Genomic DNA, 21,843 nt, shown 5'->3' with positions numbered 1-21,843 from the left:
CCACCCAGGCGCCCCAAGAGGAGCTTCTTAAGATGCTAAACCTTTCATTTTTTGCTGTACTTGATGACTAGTCCTAGGGAATTTTAGTACTAAATTTTGTAAGTAGGAGGAGAAAAGGAATCTTGAGATACTTACCCTATTCTACCTGTGAAAATGTGATTCCTATATATAAGAAATGAAGAACTAACCGCTTTTATATTCTTTTGATATGGGTAATCAACTAATGTTTTTGTTCCTTTAGACATTTTCTTGGGCATCTGTGACCAGTAAGAACCTTCCACCCAGTGGAGCTGTTCCAGTTACTGGGATACCACCTCATGTTGTTAAAGTACCAGCTTCACAGGTGAGTTTCTAAGCTTGTATATTAGGCACATTTGCCTGTATTTCATGTCATTAGGTTTCATTGTAGGTTTAGAGAATGTTGGAACTGGTACACAGAGTAGAGAAGAGGTGGTTTTTTAGTAATTTTGTGAGAGAATTGTCATTTTTTCCTTTAGATTTATTTATTTGAGAGAGAAAGCGTGAGTGTGCATTTGTGCGCAAGGGGAGGAACAGGGGCAAGCCCACTCTGCACTGAGTGCGGAGCACCGCATCGGGCTCCATCCTGGGACCCTGGGATCATGACCTGAATTGAAACCCAGAGTCGGATGCTCAGCTGACAGCTACCCAGGCGCCCCTGTCATTTTCTCTTTTAAACCTTACTGTCAGCTAAGAAACTTTATAAGAAAAAAGGTCAGCCTGCTTTGTTTTTATACAGAAGTTGACTTCTACATTTTTCAGCCTCGTCCAGAGTCTAAGCCTGAATCTCAGATTCCACCGCAGAGGCCTCAGAGGGATCAGAGAGTGCGAGAACAACGAATAAATATTCCTCCCCAGAGGGGACCTAGACCAAGTAAGCGCTCAGAAGGGTGACTTCTCTAGGTGGGGGGAATAACGAGGTGAGAGCTTGTTTCTTAGGGGTGGTTGATATTTTCTACTTTAAAAAATTCTGGAGTTAATGGAATTACCTGGATTTAGGGGTGGAGAAAAAAATTATTGAATGAAATAGTCACTGAAAAATGTCTCTCTCTGTCTTTCATTGCTGTTTTTGTTAAGTCCGTGAAGCTGGTGAGCAAGGTGATGTTGAGCCCCGAAGAATTGTGAGACACCCTGATAGTCACCAACTTTTCATTGGCAATCTGCCACATGAAGTGGACAAATCGGAGCTTAAAGATTTTTTTCAAAGTAGGTTGAGTTTTATTTATTCATTTTTGATTTATACATTTTCCTTTTTTTTAAGATTTTAATAAAGAACAAGAGACCGAGAACAAGTCAGGGGGAGGGGCAGAGGGAGAAGCAGACTCCCTGCAGAGCAGGGAGCCCAACCTGGGACTCCATCCCAGGACCCTGGGGATCATGACCCCAGCCGAAGGCAGACGCTTAACTGATAGAGTCACCCAAATGCCCTAAGTAGGTCGAGTTTTAAACACTTGATTCATCCAATGCAATGTTGTCCGATAGAAGTACGTAAGACACATACATAATACTAAGTTTTCTAATGGCCACATTTTATTTTATTTTTTTAGTGGTCATATTTTACTTTTTTATTTATTTTTTTTTTTAAAGATTTTTTAAAAATTTATTTGAGAGAGTGAGAGAGAGCATGAGAGGGGAGAAGGTTAGAGGGAGAGGCAGACTCCCCATGGAACTGGGAGCCCTATGGGGGACTCAGTCTCGAAAACTCCAGGATCATGACCTGAGCTGAAGGCAGTTGTTTAACCAACTGAGCCACCCAGGCGCCCTCGTGGTCATATTTTAAAAAGTAGGAAGAAACTGGAGAATTTAAATATTTTATTTAACCCAATGTATCTAAAACATTTCAACATGTGAAAATGAGAGATTTTATTTTTCTTTATTAAGTCTTTGAAGTCCAGTGTGTATTATACTTAATGGCACTTCTTATTTTGGAATTTGGAATTGTGTTCTAATCAGTTATTTGAGAGTCTTGTGTTTCTCTTGCAGGTTATGGGAATGTGGTGGAACTACGCATTAACAGTGGCGGGAAATTACCCAATTTTGGTTTTGTTGTGTTTGATGACTCCGAGCCTGTTCAGAAGGTCCTTAGCAACAGGGTAAGCAGTTTTTCATCTTGATTTTTTCCTTTATTTTGACAAGAGTATCTTGGATCTTCGAATGTATCTTGGATCTTCATCCTTCAAACTGTGTCTTAGGAGTAAAGTACAATTAGTTCCCACATGTTTGGGTAATAAATTCCGTGATGATTGGCCATAACTCTTAAAAGACTTGCCTGAAAGTTTAACAAAACTTCTGTCTACAGTAACTTAATTTTGGAGCCATTGAATGAAAAGATTGAAATAACTAATAGTTACCAGTGCACTGAAATTTATGCAGATTTCTTTCCTTGAGTGGGGTTCTGATTTTGGAAATGAAATATAGTGTTAACTTTGAGCTGGGATAACTTAGGAGGCAGCTTCCTCTGGGCAATTTTGATATATGACTGTTGTCTGGGCCTAACTATGAGGAGCTTCTCCTTTTATTCTCTTGTCTAGGTTGGAGTCAGCCTGCCTGGAACCACTTTTATTAACAGATCTCTTCCTACCAGTCACTTTCTAATAATAAGAGGGTTTTTGTAGAATTGGAATCTTATTACTGTGTAGTTCTTAAGGAACCCTTCCCTTCCCGCACATCTTTCATTAGCAAAAAATCACTTTTTAGTAGTAGTTGTAGTAGTAGTAGAGAAGAACAAAAGTGTAAATATTTATTTACTGAGATGGGTGTGTGAGAGTTTAAAAATCTCACTTTTTAAAAATGAGGTGATGGGGCGCCTGGGTGGCTCAGTGGGTTAAAGCCTCTGCCTTCGGCTCAGGTCATGATCTCAGGGTCCTGGGATCGAGCCCTGCATTGGGCTCTCTGCTCAGCGGGGAGCCTGTTTCCCTCTCACTCTCTGCCTGCCTCTCTACGTACTTGTGATCTCTCTGTCAAATAAATAAAAAATCTTTTTAAAAAAATGAGGTGAAATTCACATAACATAAAATCAACCATTTTAAAGTGTAAAATTAGGGTTTTTAATTTTACACATTGTTGTGCAACCTGTCTTGCTAGAAAACATTTCATCAGAAGTAAACTCTTTATTCATTAAGCAGTCCTTTCCTGTATCCTCTCTCCCCAGCCCTCGGCAACAACTAATCTTTCAGTCTCTGCTGATTAAAACTACACATTTTATTAACCACGTAGATCATTATTTCCCAGAGGTTCCATAGAATCTGATGTTCTTCACAGTGTTGATGGTTATATATGGTATATGGTTTAATGTTGTGGTTCTAACATTATGTGAGCCTTAATCTGTGACTGTGTATTTTATCTTTCAAACTATTCAACCACTGTTTTTATGAAGCATCTCCTGAGTAGAGAATGGTGGCTTATCTTAGCATAGCCATAGAATACTCAACTTGGAAATGTCCCATAGGCTTTGTGCATAAATCCATTATTCAGCATGCAAAAAAGATCCAGTGGCCAGTCTTTTTGGCGCAGGCTTGAATTCATCCTTAGAGGATCTGTTATTCTCAGTGGGCCAAAAGAGGTCAGACCTGGTAACTGGCTTCTTAGTTGTCCAAGATAAGGGGTCTCTTTCATTTAATGCACCCGGATAAGCCCGTGCATCTTTATGCATGAGAATATTTTGAAATAAAATTTACTCAGAAAGGAGTCGTATGTTTGGTACATTTTTCTCATTCAGATTGCTTCTGCCCTTTTGATAACACCTCAGAGATGTCTTCAGTTACAACCTTTTGAAACATACCCAGCCCCAACCTCTCTCCCCTTATCTTTCAGACTTTAATATGGTTTTATTTTTTCACTGTATATAGAATATTGCCTGAAACGGGTTCAGATTAATATGTGAAGAGATTTATATAGTGTGAATATTAAAAAGTTATATAAATATTTTTAATATTGTAGTATTAACATATTTATAAATATACAAGTACAAATACACATTTAATCAGAATTTTATTTTTTTTAAAAGATTTTATTTGAGAGAGAGTGTGAGAGAGGGCATGAGGAGGCATAGGAGAGGCATAGGGAGAAGCAGACTCCACGCTGAGCAGGGAGCCCGACATGGAGCTTGATCTGGGATCATGACCTGACCTGAAGGCAGATGCTTAACTGACTGAGCCACCCAGGCACCCCTAATCAAAATTTTAAATGTGTTACTATTAGAGTTCTAAAAAGGCCTTTTTGGGGTGCCTGGGTGGCTCATTTGAACATCTGCCTTCATCTCAGGTCATGATTCCAGGGTCTCTGCTCAGTAGGGAGCCTCCTGCTCTTTCTGCCTGCCGCTCCCCCTGCTTGTGATCTTTCTCTGACAAATAAATAAATAAAATCTTTAAAAAAAAAAAAAAAGGCTTCCTCCTCCCTCCCATTATGCAGGTTTCTTCATGTGTACTTTCATATCACTCCTTTGTCCTTTGGGAGCTTCAGGTGAAGCTTGCCTTACCCTCTTCTCACTGTGTTGGCGCACCTACTATACTCTCTTCAATAATTTTGTGTGAGTACAGAAATAGCTTCTGTAAGACTGATGACCATGGTGTTTGACAGGCTGTAGTGTAGCGTTGTGGTGTTAAGTGTATACTTGCCTGTCAGGATGCCTTCATTTACATTCAGCTTCCATCGCTCATTATGTTGTGACCCATGGGTTAGTTCCTTAACCTTGCTGGCCCTTATTTTACTCATCTCTCAAGTAGATAAAATGATAGCCCTCAGATGGTTGTGAGTGTTAAATGAGATAGTAGGTGTGAACTATACAGAACACTTCTTTGCAGAGTAAGCAGTTAGATACTTTAAAGAAATACGTCACTTAGAAAACCAGTTGCGTGCCAGTGAGGAGCATAAATTGAGTTCATTGGAATCTCGAGTAACTGTTTTCTACTTTAGATCTGTTTGGCTAAAAGGAAGGCCCAAGACATAGTGGGGTTGTATCTTTTTTACCTTCACTAAGCTCTGTTATCTTTATTTAATCTTCAGTATTTCCCAAAATTTTGCTAACGCAAATAGCATTTTGTTAACAGTTCTGTTTAGATGAAATTAATGATGTTTCGAGATGGATAGGTACTTCCCATAAGTCATGTACAGCACAGTCTTCACATTAAGTGATGATGGGAGATTATTCTAAGCCCTCAAATCCATGGGGAAGGCGGCAGTTCTTGTTTATATTACTCTGTTTATGTCATTCTGTGGGAAAATAAGATTTGCTCTAAAAAGTGCAGTGAGACTTACTTGTGCTGCCATGTTGTAAATTGTCTTCTTTCGAACTAGCTTGCATATTACCTGTTCTGAGTTGGAAATAAAAACAACTGAGAATGTAGCTGAATTGTAAGCGGCTGGTTCTTTGTAATAGCTTTGTTTCTTTTATATGTGGTAGTTGGTAGCCCATAAGCCCTGTGTAAGTCTGCTTACCTTGATTCCTACAGCCCATCATGTTCAGAGGTGAGGTCCGTCTGAATGTGGAGGAGAAGAAGACCCGAGCTGCCCGGGAAGGGGACCGTCGAGATAACCGCCTGCGGGGACCTGGAGGCCCTCGAGGTGGGCTGGGTGGTGGAATGAGAGGCCCTCCCCGTGGAGGCATGGTGCAGAAACCAGGATTTGGAGTGGGAAGGGGAATTGCTCCAAGGCAGTGAATTGCTCTTCATTGATCTTCACGCAGCAGTACAAATCTTCTAGCTCCTGCAGAATGGTGAATTTCTTACACCAGCGTTTGGTATCCTGGAGTTTGACCCAAGTCTGTTATAAACTGCTTAAGTTTGTACAATTTTACTTTTTGTGTTAATGATGTGTGCTCCCCTCCTGCCCTTCCCTCTTCCTCACCTTTTAGTCCTTCACTTCCAATTTTGTGGAATGATATTTTAGGAAAAACAGATTTTTAAAGAAGAGAAAAAGACTGAATTTCCTTGCTTTACTTTGCATATACAGACTGGATTTTTTTTTTTTTTTAACAGCCGTTTCCCCAAAGGAATGTGTCTTGCTTATTACTGACATTTGGTATGTTTCATTCATTGGAATATTTCTTATGTTCTATGTGTTTCAAAAGCCTGTGAGAAACACAGGTTTTGATAAACATTTTGAAGGCAGGAAAAATCCAAATTGCTTTTTCTTTGAAAGTCACAACTACCTTCTGGTGTGTAGAAATTGCCATTAGAAAAATTGACAGTTTTGATTCTTGCTGGTATGGTTAAAAACTGAATAAAAGGTGTTAGTAGAATTTTTTTTTTCTTTTGATATGTGATCACAAAACAATTATAAGCCTACTGTTTTTACCATTTGAATTGTGGGATAGGTTTTAAATGTCTAGAATGCAACTGATTTAGATTTCTTTTGAAGTAGAGTGTTTTTCATGTTTAATTTGTATTTGTAAAAAAAAAAAAAAAAAAAACCCAAAAAACAAAAAAGAAACCCCAAAATCCAAATAACATAAAACCAGAGCAAAACTGTTGTGCCTTCTATTTATCTTTGATTCCAGCCTTGGCAGTTGTTTAAAGAAAAATAAAAAAAAAAAAAGTCTAGATTTGTTTTATCAGGTATAGAGTATGTTGGGGATTGAAGAATCCCTCTTTCACCTGGTATGTGTTCTGTTCATTTGTTATGCCTTATTTTTAAAATTGAGTTTCAAACTGGAATGCCTTTAAAGGACAGATATGCTTCTATAGAGGTCCTTTGACCTAAATAGTCCACCATTTGTATTAAGTTTTATTTCGGTATCTATTCAGAATCCTAATCATAGCCCATAAAAAAGAATATGACTTTAATATTGGACTTTGTGCTTGAGTGCCCGTTTTTTTTCTTTAAATCATAGCCATATGGTAAATTTTCTATTTTGTTAATGGTTCTCTTTTATTGATGGGCATGCAGTGGGTGTTTCTTGGAAATGGCCAATTTTTATTAAAATATTTCTGGAAGAAAATTTAACCTGGCAATATAGACTAATATTCGTTTTACCTAGTATGCTAATTTTTTGAGTGCTGTGTGTGAGGTGGGTGAAGGTTTTGTTTACACATTTGTGAAGCAAGCCTTTGTGTGATAAGTTGTCATACTAATTGAAGGACAACGAGGTTGTCAAATTTAACTTATTTATTTTCTTAACAGTTTCTTAACAGTGTTCATCATTAGGACTGTTTGAGGATAGTATATGAGTAGGAATAGGAATGTTTGTTTTGCTGTTACTGGGAAACTCTAGGTTTGCTGAAGGGTGTAGTCTTAAACTAAAATGAAGTTTGATATTATCAGTCCTCAGTACCTGAAATATTTGAAAATTGGCAACATCTCCTTCATAAAGAAACTTCTATAACTGAGTCACATGGCTCTTTTTGGGTCAGCTTAAATAACTGTTTGGTAACCACTTCATTTGGCCCAGGCCAGTGATAATTGGAAGACATTTAGCTTGTACTTCTGTAGCTTATATTAAGCCTGTGGTGGAAATAAAAAAAAAAAAAACTTAGCTGGAGTTGTTTCTGAAAAAAAAAAAAAAAATACTTAGTTTTAGTAACTGTAAGGGTCATAAATTATGGATAACCTAGAAATCGTTTTTCACAAGTAAATGTTAATCCATACATTTCACTAGGCATTTTTTCCTACTGAGTAGTTAAAGGGCACCAACTGGATGCAGTGATTCTCAACCCAGGCTGTTAAGACATCCTAGAGGACACTCGGAAATGGGTGAGATTTGGGGAGGAGGGAAGAGGAGTCCTACATCTGACTTATAGTGGGTGGGGCCGACAGTGCCAAATGTTTCACAAAAATAAAGCAAACTCCATTGAGATCATGGATATTCCTCATTCCCTATAATACATAGAGGATGGAGGGGTGGGTGGGGACAACTGGAGTAAAGACTCAGTTCTTTGAAAAATAGCCTCAGATAAATGAATTAGAAAATAAGAAATCTCTTTCAGGAATTAAAGTAACATCTGCAGGGAATTGATAATCTCATTTTCCTTTATTTGTACCCATGTGTGGTTTTTAAAGAAATATTTGGAGAGGTAGTAACAATATGTTAGATGCTTCTTGTAACTTGTTGCATAAGCTTAGAAAACAAAGGGTTGCTTCAAGTAATTTCAAGCCATCAGGATGGGATGATTGTGGAGTTTTAAATAGCTTTGGACTTTATATGTCAGATTTAGCATCATGATTAACACTGTGAAGAATCCCAGTATCATTGTTTACATTATTGCTGATAGAATAAACATGATACCCTAGATACTGTGTATTCACACATGGAGAAAGTGAAAACAGGTTAGGGCAAGATTTTTTATAGGCAGCGTCAGCTCATCACATTCAACCTTTTCAGGGTTTTAAAATACAACTTTTTGTCTGTAAGAATGACCCAATGTGCAGTTATTTTCTGCTGAGCTTTACACCTTTCACCCATGAGTATTTTAGCTAAGTAAGATTAGTTTGGGTCAGTGGGTCTTCATCTTTTAAGATCTTGGGGCTTAATAAAATACATTTGTTTTCTTTGGTGGTGAGGTTGGGCTTCACTTGTGTATTCCTGTGTTCTCAACTTTGGAGCTATTGCTGGGAACAGTGAAATGGGTAATCCGAAAATCACTAATTGGCTTTGGGTGGTGGGTAGGTTACTACCACAGTATTGGTTGAACTGCACTTTGGTTTTAGGTTGGAAAACTAATTTTCACAATTACCCTGTGGATTAGGTGCTGTTTCCCCCCCCCAAAGTAATAGGTGAGGAAATTGCATCGGAACAGTTAAATTTAAGGCCTTAAAGTGATCCATGTAGCAAGGAGCAGATTGGTCTCCAAAATTGATGCTTTTTCTTTAGAACCCTAATGTGTACCTATTTACATTTGAGTGATAATACTGAAGAATAGGACACGATCATAATAAGTTAATACAGTACAGAGACCGGAGGCTGTAAAACATTCAGAGGCAGGTTAATATTACTCTTCTCCATTTCCTTTAAGGTAAACATGATAAGGAAACAATGGATTTTGCAGGGCTCCTTTTGATTTGTATAGATGGTGGTAACACAGTAACAGTGACTTGTTCTTAGGTTATTTTCTCATCGTGTGTTTTAATATGTGTAGTACAACCTTGAAATCTGGATGTAGAAGGTAACAATATTTTTATAATATCTTAATCCATGTGGATTTATAGCAGTTGTGTTTTATTCTTATAACTGCCATCCTTTGATACTTTTCTTCATCCCTTTATTTGAAAACCCTTGTAGAGTTTAATAGTTTAGTGGGAAACGTGGCACTTTATAGAAAACAGAATCTATATGGAAATAATCTTTCTATGAGGTTTAAATTTATAGACCATTGTTTATGCTGAGTGGCTTGTTCCTTTTAAGTAAATAGTTGCATTTGTCAAATCTACTGATCTACAGATAACTTGAAGTTTCATTTTCATGCTACTTAAAAGAATTTCTGCAGGAACTGCATACAAATGAGATGACTTTGTAATTTTGAACCTTGTAAAAAAAAATAATAACTTCAACATTTGTTTGAATATGGGATTCCAGATAACTGCCTAATATACCACAGATGGGTGGTGGACGATTAGAGTCTTCCACAAATGTTTTAGAAATCTTAAAGAATGTGTTAGAAATTTAGCAACATTTTGTGTGGGAAGTTGCTGATCAAGTAATGGCCATGTGGCACTAGATCAGTAAAGATTTCTGGTTTTAAGGTAATAATACCTTTGGGATTTGTATTTGTTGACTGTGATATCGAGGTTCTGGGGACCATAGGTAGGGTTATGAACTCTTACAAGACTATATTAAAGGAGAAATGGTAGCACATGTGAGAGAAAACTTACTTAGTGAATATGTAGCTCAGGTTAAAGCTGAAATTAGTCTGATTTGCTCATGATTTATGAAACTCTCTCATTATGGCCTGAATGAGTAAAAAGTTGATTAGCAGTGGTCTAAAAAACCCATGGTTTTGGTTTTGGTTATATTTATATATTGGCTTAGAATTAAGCTTGTTCACTTTCTGATCATATGACTTGCCTTGAAAACCTTGGACAGTCTCTGCTTCTCCAGTGTCCACTTGAACCTGGTAGTCTTTTTGTTTGTTTTGTTTTGTTTTTAAGTTCCCTACAAGAGGAAAGTAGTATGGGAAAATCAGTTTCACAGTTACTTCCATAGACCATGTGACCTGGCCAGTTACAGAAATCTGTACATGTTGAGTACTTCAGAATATGGCCAGTGTCAGATTCCTAAGGGATTTATAGCCATCTAGTGTGTCTTCATCTTTTAAAAAAGCAAATTAAGGGATGTTTACCAAAAGTTCACTATTGACTTTAATAAATATTTATTTTTCAGAAACCTGCTTATGGGATGTTTGCCTATATTTTTGGTAGTAATTAGAGAGATGATTATATCTCTTAATCTGGATGTAGGCAGTTTTAACTATTGCTATAATTAACTACCTTAGTTACTGATTCTCCCCCCAAGCTTTGATGTCACCTGTTGGATTTTGGATTTGGTATAAATTCTTAAATGTTTTTATAAAGTGTGTATACACTGATTTGGCTCTTTTAAATGAAGACAGTATACCAAAAAACTGGCATGAAGCAGTTAGGGGAGAAGATTCTTTAAAGATTCAGTGTATGCTTAAGTAGATTATGTAGAACGCATCATGTTACAAATAAGTTTATATAGGTAGATGTTAGATTTTGAAGAATGGGTGGAGGTGGAACTTAGCTGATGGGGGAACAATCGTTTGTGATTCATACGGAAAAAATCACAATTCTAAGTGAGAAACATCAGATATTTAAAGTTTTTCTTCCCGTTTTGATTATTAACCATAAAAGGCAGGAGAGACTCCTAGAATTCTTGGAATCCTAGAATGTTAGTGCTGGAAAGGAATAAAGAGTTTGTACATGCCCTTCATTTTTCAAAAGATCGATGGCTCAGAGAATGGCTTATTAGCATAGAGTCCCAAATTGGCTTGTAGAAGTAACATAAAGCGCCTTCAGGCTCACTACTCTGCCCTAGGTTCACTGTAGGAAGCCAGGACTGTTAGAGGTCAGGATGTGGGAGAAAAGGGAAGGAGCCACATTTTGTATGCTTATTCAGTTGCTTCTATCGCTCAGTTTTCCTCTGTTTTCTTAGAACTGTCTTAATGCCCAGTTCCACCAGGGCCTCTTGTCTAAGGACATTATGTTGTGCTCCCCTCAGGGATGGGTTTACTACTAGCTGTCAGAAAGCTATTGGGTATCCTAATGTGTTAATAGCTGAAACTCAGCTGTAATTTTCTCCTAAATCCTTCAGCATTTTGCATTCTGTACATTGTGGTGCTTTTCCCACCTTGTATTATAACTGTAAGCTCCTAAGGGGCAGCAATTTGGTTTTAGGCATGTACCCTGTTCAGTGCCTGGCAGCACCATGTCCGTGTCAGGGTCCTAATCTTCCTTTCCAGTGATTTCTCCCATGCTTCATGGAGGTGTGATGCCCCAGCCATGCTAAACTACTTAGAATTTTTCGAATAAGCCTGGCTTTGCTGATTTTTGTGGCTTCAAGTGCCTTCTTTCTTCCCTGAAGATAGACTTGCATCTATATCCCCCTTCCCCAGATCTCTTGCCATCAAAATTACTTTTTTCAAGACCCAGTTCAAGAGCAGTTTTCTTTTCCTAAGAGAAAAGATTTACAACAGGAGTGGGGAGCCAGCCCCCTTTTTGGGGTTGATTTGGCCAGAATTTGAAGTGGGGAGCAAATTCATTCTTGTCTACTTCCCTTCTACATTGTCCCTTCCTGTTTGAGATTCTGTCCCAACCTTCATTTTTTAAAGTATGTATTCATAGAGCACCTTATACCTTCTTCGAGCTCATCATTTACCCCTTCAACCTACAACTAGAATGACCTGTATCTGTTTTACTACCTTATTAGACCATAAGGTCCTAGAGGAAAAGGACTGGGGGATTATCCCTCTATTTCACCAGAAGGTACAGTGACTTCCATGAAAGAGTCCTTAAAACATGACTCATTAGGTTGAATAAATGTATTTCTGTTTTCGTTCTCACAAGTGAGGCATGTCTAGAGATAGGACTTAATAAATTGTAGGTGCTATGACAATTCATAGTGGAGGGATTTGTTGGGGAGTTTGGAGGGGTGGACAGAGGAGGGAGGAAGTCACTGGTCATTCCGAGGTACTTCCATCTTTGGTCTGGGTGATAGGCCATTTCTTTCTGTGCCCATTATATCCAGACACTTTGTTCTATGCAGAAGAATTTTATGTGCCAACTTTCTTTCCGCAAACCGAGTCCATTGTTCTCTCAGTTCATGTCATCACCATGCCACAAGTCTAAGTCCTCTGCTCCTTTTTTTTCTTACTCCAGCTAAGTCCTGTCAGTGCTACCTCAAGTCTTTCACGTCTTTTTCCTCCTCACTCAGATAATCTCAACGGCCTCTCAACTTCCTTTACCTGTTCTGACCCCCACCCTACCTTAAACACAATATTAGATTCATCTTACTGAAACATAGCTCTGACCATGTATCCCATGTATGTGTTCTATCTCCCCTACTAGACTGTAAGCTCCTAATGGGCAGGATCTGTGTCGGAGTCATCTTTGTATCTCCCATAGTACCTATCAATAAATATTTCTTGAATGAACCAACATAAAGCCTTGTCTTAAGTGAAATGATGTTTTCCAGATTAAACGTAGGTTCCTCTCTGAGGTAATCACAGTACAAGTTTTTTTCACATACAAAGTTGGTTTAACAGTAACAACTATGAGTTAACCACAGAGAAAATTTCAGAAAACTTTAATTTTTTTCCATTGGAATCAGCATGGATATGTGTATATGGATGGTTTAATAAATATATATTTATATACATGTATCACAGAAATTTTACATTACATCTTCAAACTGCGGAAATAGATTTTTTTTTAATAAGCCAAAAAATAACTGCCATAACTTTTATGATTTCATGCAAAAGAGGGGGAAGAGTAAGCGGTACAAGGGAATTGGTTGTTTCAGGTGAAGAGTCCAGTAAGAAGTAAAAATGTTATATTAAGGAAGCGATTGCTTAACACGCTGCTTAAGGTGGTAGCCAAACAGATCCTTAACTGCAGCATTAAGGCCATACCAAGTTTATACATATATACAAAGAAATTTCCATATAAAAGACATACTATCACATTTTCTTGTGGGAAAGGATGAGGAGCTTTGTGAGTAATTCTGACCCAATTTTCCAGACCAATTAATTGTTTAAAATGTCCCGAGGCTCCTTCTAAATCTCTTCTACTTTGGCTAGCTGACAGTTGCTTTTATGTGGGCTTGTGACTTTTGTAGTCTCTTACGTGGAAGTATGAGTCATCTTGAACCTCTTCCATTATGGGTGATGAAGCACTTTGTAGTTTAACTCACACTGTCCAGCCTGACATATCTTTTCCCATCTCCCAAAAGTATCAGAATCACAGTTGGAAATGTAACTTGGATTCGTCTTACCTGTAACAGGCTCCACAGCCAATGCTGGCATTGTGACCTGAAGAACTACACAGGGCCTGTTCTTCGGGGCTAAAATAACTTTTTGAGTAGTTAAAGTTTAATGAGCCAGATTGTGAAGTTTCAAGGTAACATCCCCTGGACCTGTTGAAAATTAACACTTTTACCCCCTATAGGTCATGACATACTTTTAAGTTCCTTTTTGGAAAAAAGAAAGTGTAAAATCACTTGCAGAAAAATAACATGGGGTTTGCTCTTCTATCAAATCAGGCAGCTTTTAAGACAAAGGGTAGGTCTGTTGTGCAAATATTGAAATGCATGAAATGGGGAAAATCTAAGGGCAAGTCCTTTGGAGATGACTTCCAGTTAGGCAGAAGTCATTTGCTTTGGCAAGGTTAGGGTATGACCCTCAAGAGTGCACACTCTGGTTCTCTCGGCAGAAATTGGCCCATCCGAGTGGATAAATCTTGAGTAAAAAGTTTATGAAGTTTAAGATAAGTTATGTAAATAAAATACCCTTTTTCCCAGTGACTGAGCCTTTATTTGATAATTTATAACTCCTTTAGAATGTTTTAAATCCGTCTAATACTGCTTTTTCATTAGTGTTATCTTAGCTGTGAATTGGAAATCACTAGTAGTCCTTTTTGTTCTCATTTTTCAAGTATGGCTCCAGCATGTTTACAACAGTATGGCTGCAAGGTAATTTATTCTCCTCCTATGGGTTCCCTGGGCCCATCAAGTTTGAGAATGAGGTCTCTGGAAGTGGCCTATCTTGAGAGGACAAAAGACTGATTTGGAAGCCCTTTAGTGTGTTTGAACACTTGGAAAGTGAGCTCTCACTGTTCTTCCCAATCATGCACCAGCCGCTCTTAACCCAAGATGATGCTAGCTGTTAACACTGCAATAATTCCATCAGTTCTAGATAAAGGGATTTTAGCCAACGGGTCAGTTGTGATGCTGATCTACACAATGAGACACGGACATCCTTTGGCAGTCTTGTTCTTACCTAGAGGGCTTAAAAGTGTTAAGCCTTTTGTCTTGGTCATTTTGTGGTTTGCTTTGTACATTTCAAGGCTAATTATAGCAGTTGAAGACATACATTGTGTCCAGCTTTTAAAACTTACTTGGAGGCCTCTGAGGTACCTGCTGTATCTTAGTCTTGAAAGTAGAACTTGGCTGTTTGCCTTTTTTTTTCCCCTTAGGTAGTCATTGTATTTGTGTCCAATATGCTAAGGAGCAAGATGCACCCTTGGGGATTTACAGTCCTCTCATTTTAGCTGTCATTAGTGCTGAAAATACTATAGTGGATTAAGTACTGGAAGATTGGACCGTGAAAGTATGAAATAGGAATTTCAAGTGCTCTGAAGTGCATTGTAGGAACATATCAGTTTTTTAGCTTTTAACATGCTGTTCAGGCCTGTTGAGCATGATACACCTTTAAATGAGGTAGAAATACACCTAATATGGAAACAGTTTTTAGTAAACTGCTTATTTGATACTTAAGTGCTACTTTTAAACAAGATTTGGGGAAGTCTTTCATTTACAGCGTAGGTAATACCTATTGCCCCATAATACTCTAGTTTCTAAAGAATTTGCCTAAGAAAGGTAAATTGTTCTGAAAAAGCAAACAAAAAACTATTCTTTTTTACATACTTCCAGTAGCAATGACTTGATTAAAAACCAGTGGCATTTCATCTGTATTTTTTCCTACCCTTCCCCCTTGCTCCCCATACCCTTTTTTTTTTTTTTTTTTTTTGTGGACATGATCTCATGGGTTGAATAGGGAAGTTCTCCCTGGGTTGGGAGGAGTCATTTCAGATGCAGCTAAGAAATAAAAAGAACATGCTAGACTGTATTTTCCTTCTAGGTCAGCTCTGTTTAATATTTCAGATCACAAAAGGTAATAGCATTTGGACCACAAGCTCTCCTTTAGAAACATGTGCATTGTATTAAGTATTGGCTTGATAGTTGGCAAAGCTGAAACTCCAGAAGTAACTTTTTAGAATCACTATAGGGTAGTGAGCTCACTGTAGAACCATGACTTTACCATACCTCTCTTATCCCCCTTCTAGTGCCTACCTAACACAACTAAACGCTTAGTAATTACCTGGGTTGAATTGATGCCCTTTAAGATGTGAATTTCTAGAGGGTACCATATCTGCTTTGTAGATGAAGGCAAAGATAAGTTCTCCATAAATAAGCACAGGGAAATCTGAATTAGGCTGGAAGTGTCAGCTCATGGGAAGAAGATAGAATAAGCGGGTTCTGCCCGTGAAGGGATACTGTGTTGATTGGTCCTTGAGAACTGCCATGTTCCAGAGTCCTGATCCCTTATGCTATATTTAAGGTGGTTATGATATACTTCAAATCCATCTTTCCAAACATGCCTAGCATTCATTACACTTTAGCCAAACAGATAATCCCTGTACCTTGTATATGCCCCTTATTTTTTACCTCCATATTTTTACTCACGTTCCTTTTGCTGAATAGTCTCCCCATCCATCAAAGCCTCCTCTTTAAGGTACCACTGCTCAAATGGCCTGTAAGCCTTGAAATGTTCCATAGCTTGTGTTCTGCCTGCTCCATGGCACCCTCCTCTCTCTGTTAATACTTTCTGCATCACACATGAGTGATTATTTTGGCATTTCTATCATCCCCTCCTATATTGAAAGAAAAGAGGCTGGGTTTCATTCGGATGCCCTGCTTTTAAGGCATACTGCCTGGCCATAATGGATTAAATAGGCAGGTGCAAGGGAGGTTAAAAACAAAGCTGATAGACTGGAAGGAGCATACATATTCTGGTCCTGACACTAAGTTTTAGGACCTGTTCCTTGAGTTTCCACTTGTAACTCAGACCTTGAAACGCTGAGCTGCTTTCTCCAGGCTCTGGGACATTTCAAAAAGTCATTGGAAGGCAAGTCTGTAGCAGCTACCTGGAGATTCACTGAATCTGACTTGAGGTCACTAAGTAGGGTCCTTGCCGAGTGCCCCTTTCCTCACCAGCATCCGGGGCTGCGTGGAAGGAGCTGCCCTGGTCCTCAGAGAAGTAGCTAAGCCATTCCCGGTGTCACTGCTGTAGCTTCTGGATACAACTGAGGAGAAGTAGATGAAGCCAGGTGGGACCTAGGAAGTGTAGTAAGCAGAGGCCTTGTCCTGTGACCTCCTGTCTGGCTAATTAGCTCACATCCAGTTACCCAGGGGATTGAGTCAGGAACAAACGGACTTGGAGACAAGCTGCAGTTTCTACTTAGAATAATTTTTTGCAGGGGAGGGGGGGTATATCCATCCATTTCCCTGTAATTCCATTTTCCCACTCTATTTCCAGAGCCTGGATGGGAGTAAAGAACCATTAGAAGGCCCTCCTTTACTGGCACATTTGGTCAGCCTGCCATTTTTAATACTCTTGTCGCAGTGGTATCTCATCTCCCACTTTACCTGAATACCTGCCTGAAGGAAGTGGTTTACTTGTGTTAACCCTTTGAAAGGTGGGTGAGACCACAGTTACGTAAATTTGAACAGCAAACTGCTGTGGAAAATAACCTTTTGTTTTAGCTTAGCTCTCATGTCCTGTTCTCCATGAGACCTTGGATAGTCCCTCTGAGACATCATGTGTCTGGATTCTGTCTCTACTGCCTCCTCTGTTACTGTATCTTCCCTTGAATGAGTTATTCATATCCGCATCCCATATCACTGCACTAAATTTTAAGTTCTTTAGTTAGGAATGGTGTTTATCTTTCATTCCTGTGCCTTGGCATTGTTTGTAGTAGGTTCTTGGTCGAGTGGATGTTTTAAAGGAATTCTGAACTTCTGAAAGACTTCCAGAAAAAGTCTAGTCCTTCCTCTTGATGCTGACCAAATCCACGCCATTCTACACACCCAGTGCCCTCAGGCAGGACTACAAACCAGTGTTTTCTCACTATCCTCCAAGTAGCATGTTTTCTACCCGGCCTTCTTGCTAACTCATTTTATTCTTTCCACAATTTCACAGCCAGAAAATAGCCCCATATCAACTCTAAATCCCTCATACGCCAAAACTAGATTAGTAGGCTCTCAACTTAAGGTGGGCTGGTATCGTTTATATCCAAGTTCTGAGAAGAGGAAAGCCACAGATTGTCTTGTTTGGTTCTTAAGAAGTAGTTTGATTTCTAGTCTAGTACAAGATAGTACTCCTTGGCATTTAACAGATTATAGGAGCGTAAATTTTTGTGTAAGTAGAATGTACCAAGGCAAAAGTGTCCAGTTACAGGATTCATTCAAGTTAAAGTGAACTAATAAACACCTATATACTTTTTTTTAAATGATAGAATAAATTACCACATCAATCACTTGATTTTATAGTCAATAATTTGGGGAGATAAAGCTTTTATAGGGGAGGGGTAACTGAGGTCACAGAGGGCCAAATAGTTTGTTAAAGGTCAGAAACAGGTAAGTGAAAGAGGTAAACACATACCATGCCTCTTTCCAGAACTTAGCTTCCTCCTGTCTATAGAATCATATCTGAACTTTGACAAGACTTTGACTTGAGCTAATAAACTTGCTGAGCCCATTTCCTCTATAAATTGAGAAGATCAGGGCCAGTGTGGGAAGTAAATTATGTAATTTAAGAAATTGATATATATTAGGTGCCCAATAGCTGTGTTGTGATATTCAGGGTTCATTCACAATCTTTTACTAGTCTCCATGTAGTAACAGCTGTTTTCAGAACTGTACGTGCTTTCTATATAGGTGGTAGTCAGATGATACCTGGGCAAAAGGGGTGTAGATGCTTGATAAGTGCAATCAGGTCTCTTCAGTGCATGTATGAACTCTGAGGTAAGCACGGAGGGACTTGTCCTGAAATGTCACCGAATAGGCTGCTCTGTAGGGCAGGTGGATTGGGCTTTTGGGGAGCCAGCCCCCATTCTGAAAGCAAGCTCTTGGATGACCTCTTCTGGCAAACAGAAGAAGACGTGGTAAGAATTTTGAGAGACAGATAATGATAATGCTTTAGATTGTTTACTGTGAGGGGGTGGGGTTAACACGTATTGTGTCATTTTATCCAGACAGTGGACCTGTGATGTGGGCGTTACTGTCCCCAAATGCATAAAGAAGCTGATTGCTTGCCTAGAGTAGATGCATCTCTGCCTTCTTGGAAGCTAGTGCCCTTTCTGCTGCCCTAGAAAACCACGAATGCTTGTAGAGAGGAAAACAGAGAGGGTAGCATGAGGAGTGGGTCCCCCTTAAGTCTAGGGGAAGTGCTCTTGTTTTTTTCAGCAGCTAAAAGACAACTGGAGAAGTGGCTTTAAAAAGAAAACTTTTCTGCTGGGGGGACCCCTTCAAGCTCAGTGAATTCAGTAATTTTGTACAGATAGGAAAGTTGAAGCTTAGAGGGGAAAATATGTAAGAATTTTATGGAGGCCAGGGGCACCTGGGTGGCTCAGTGGGTTAAAGCCTCTGCCTTCGGCTCAGGTCATGATCTCAGGGTCCTGGGATCGAGCCCCGAGTTGGGCTCTCTTCTCAGCAGGGAGCCGGCTTCCTCCTCTTTCTCTCTCTCTGCCTGCCTCTCTGCCTACTTGTGATCTCTGTCTGTCAAATAAATAAATAGAATCTTTTTTTTAAAAAAGATTCTATTTATTTATTTGTCAGAGAGATAGAGAGAGTGAGCACAGGCAGACAGAGTGGCAGAGGGAGAAGCAGGCTCCCTGCGGAGCAAGGAGCCCGATGTGGGACTCGATCCCAGGACGCTGGGATCATGACCTGAGCCGAAGGCAGCTGCTCAACCAACTGAGCCACCCAGGCGTCCCAATAAATAGAATCTTAACAATGACAAAAATTTTATGGAGACCATATAGTAACCACCTAGAAATTCAATCACTGTTTCACTGTAGCTGTGTCATCACACATGTATCCATTCTAGAGTAGGGTAGAAAATGACTGGTTTACAGTGTGGTTTCTATTTTATTATGGGAAATTTAAAAATTGCCTTTTTTTTTTTTTAAGTCTATTAATTCTTAACCTTGGAAACAAGAAAAAAGTTTCGGTCTGCAATATTCTCATTAATTCCAGGGCCAGGTGAAGAGAGAGCGGAGATCATTTGTCATAATGTCAACCTATAAACGTTTTGAAGAGATCCCATTGATGTAAAGCCTAAATATATTCTTGCTGGGAAAGACAGGAGCAGTGTTTTCTGATTATAAGGAGTGTTTGTTGGAGCTACAGGAGTGTGGAAGCAATTTCAGAGACATCATTGCCAGGGTGAGGTTTTGTTTGGCAGTACAGCGTGGAGTGAGCAGGCCCGAGTCCAGCCACAGTGGCTATAGTATTTTTTCTTTTTATTAGTATAGCCTAGCTAATGGTATGAATTTAGATGAATCTCTTGAGTGGTCTGGAGTCTCTGCCTGTAACTGCAGCTAGCATAATGGACAAGTAGGGGCAAATATTCTTAAATCTTGCTGGAAGTTTCTTGTTATGATTAAGTTGTATGTGTGGGGAAACAGGCTGGGAGGGGGCTCGGAGTCCCTGTGAGATACTTCTCTAGGGGTATCTCACAAATTCTGCTCTGATGTGTTTCTCTTTGATTCTTCCAAAGGCTCTGGCAGAGAGAACTCAGCTGCCATGGGAAGCGGGTTACAGCCTTCACAGGACATACATGCTAAAATACCAGAGTGGAATGTTGTCCTGGTGTTTGATGGGATTCTCAGGTGAGAAGCCAGTCTGAGAGGCAAGTCCATCAGTGCTGTGAAATACCTTGTCTTCCATGGCCAAAAAGCCCACACCAAAACAAAGCTATTAAGATTGTAATCTTCGAGGGCCAAGATTCTCCTCTTTCTTAACCTCTCCCTACCTGGCCACCAAAAGGCCTGAGAGGGTTCCCAGCTTGACACTGAAACAGGGAATTAATGAAACCTTCTCTAACACATGGTATACCCTTTTCTTCAACCCATCAAAGTATCCAGGGTTTGCCTTTGAAAAATCTCCTTCAACTTCCTGTTTTTATAGGGTAGTGAGCAGGCCGAGAAAGGCCAAGTGTTCCCATGGTGAGCCCGAGGGAGCACCAGAACAAGAACTCACTTCCTATTGAACTCTGTCCACCCCAGAAGGCAGGTATGGTTATACAGGATACTGAGTTTCTGAAGTTGCTTAAGAAAGCTGAAATCTGGGGCACTGGAGTGGCTCAGTTGGATAAGCGACTGCCTTCTGCTCAGGTCATGATCCCGGAGTCCTGGGATCACGTCCCACATCAGGCTCCCAGCTCCATGGGGAGTCTGCTTCTGCCTCTGACCTCCCCTCTCATGCTCTCTCACTCTGTCTCTCTCTCAAATAAATAAATAAAACCTTAAAAAAAAAAAAGAAAGAAAGAAAGCTGGAATCTGAAGAAAGGCAGGCCAAGAACAAGGCCAAGCAGGGAATTGTGCAGCCGGGCAAGTGTGGGAATGGGGGACCCATTATGCTTGCATCTGTATGAGACAGCAAATGTCTTTTGTCCCCATATTAGTTAGCTGGTACCTCTCTGTAGCTGGTTAATGGCCTTATGTGGAACGTGATTTCCATCACTGGGCTCTTGAAGGGTGTATTTTTGGCTTGCCATTCTCTAGACTCTGACTTTTCGACCCAGTGCTCCAATGGACATTTTCCAGAACAGTGAAATGTCAAAATGCAGAGGCAAGAGGAAGAGTAGACATTGCGGCCTTCAAACAAATGAGACAGGAGCTACTGTGCCCGTGCTAGTCCTTCCCAGCCCCCCCCCCCTCAGAAATAAACCAGCACCTTCAGGAGCTGTTTGGTTTTACAAAATGAGATGCACAAGCCGATGAGACAGGACATGCTGGCAGGGAGGCAGTGGGAGGAGGTCGGGGAAAGCATAAGAGGGAGAAGTAATGGTCTGGATGCTAGCTAAAGAAGCCTTAATGATCCTAAAAATTATTGGGCAATAATTTCTACTTTGGAACTCATTTTGCTGTTCGAAAGAATGATAAAGCACCTTAATTATTGCTTTAAATAACCACACAGCTCCATCAAAACAGCGCGTAATAGCACCATGTCTGAACAAACCTGTCTCCTGCCTCTGCTGTCTCTACAGCTGGAGAAATCCGGAAGGAAGCAACAGGATCCTGATTCGGTAGTGGCATCATCTATTCCGGGCCCTCAAGATTTTAGGTTACTTGGGTTGGGAGGGCGGCAGTTCAGGATTTTTCAAAGTTCTCTTATTTTTGCTGGGATCTCGACCTGTCCAAGGATATCTCCTTATTTATTGGGATTTCGGGATACTGTGAAACCAAAGCCTTTCCATCACGAGCTTTTCCTTACACTGATACGAGTAGTTTAAAAAGCCGGCTCAAACAAAACAAGGCGTATTTCTTTTACTCCTTCCTTTGGTCAGGATAAACTCCCATTTCTGTAGGAAAATA

The 21,843-nt window shown here is 39.7% G+C and overlaps 1 protein-coding gene across 9 annotated transcripts in view; it reads left to right on the top strand.

Moving 5' to 3' along the window:
* The window catches only part of G3BP1 (G3BP stress granule assembly factor 1), a 31,932-nt gene extending 24,964 nt beyond the window's left edge, over positions 1 to 6,968 (top strand). For all 9 annotated transcript variants that reach the window (XM_080803939.1, XM_080803938.1, XM_080803943.1 and 6 more), the window contains 5 exons: positions 242 to 343; positions 781 to 892; positions 1,096 to 1,224; positions 2,002 to 2,111; positions 5,469 to 6,968. In XM_080803939.1, coding sequence (XP_080660065.1) covers positions 242 to 343; positions 781 to 892; positions 1,096 to 1,224; positions 2,002 to 2,111; positions 5,469 to 5,675 — 660 coding nt within the window. In that variant the 3' untranslated portion in view covers positions 5,676 to 6,968. The remainder of the gene's footprint in view (positions 1 to 241; positions 344 to 780; positions 893 to 1,095; positions 1,225 to 2,001; positions 2,112 to 5,468) is intronic.
* The last annotated feature ends 14,875 nt before the right edge of the window (positions 6,969 to 21,843 follow it).

Source organism: Martes martes (genome assembly GCF_963455335.1).
Source record: "Martes martes genome assembly, chromosome: 5".
Lineage (NCBI taxonomy): Eukaryota > Metazoa > Chordata > Mammalia > Carnivora > Mustelidae > Martes > Martes martes.
The sequence above is the reverse complement of the archived record's forward strand: the minus strand, read 5'-3'. Positions and strand labels throughout refer to the sequence as shown.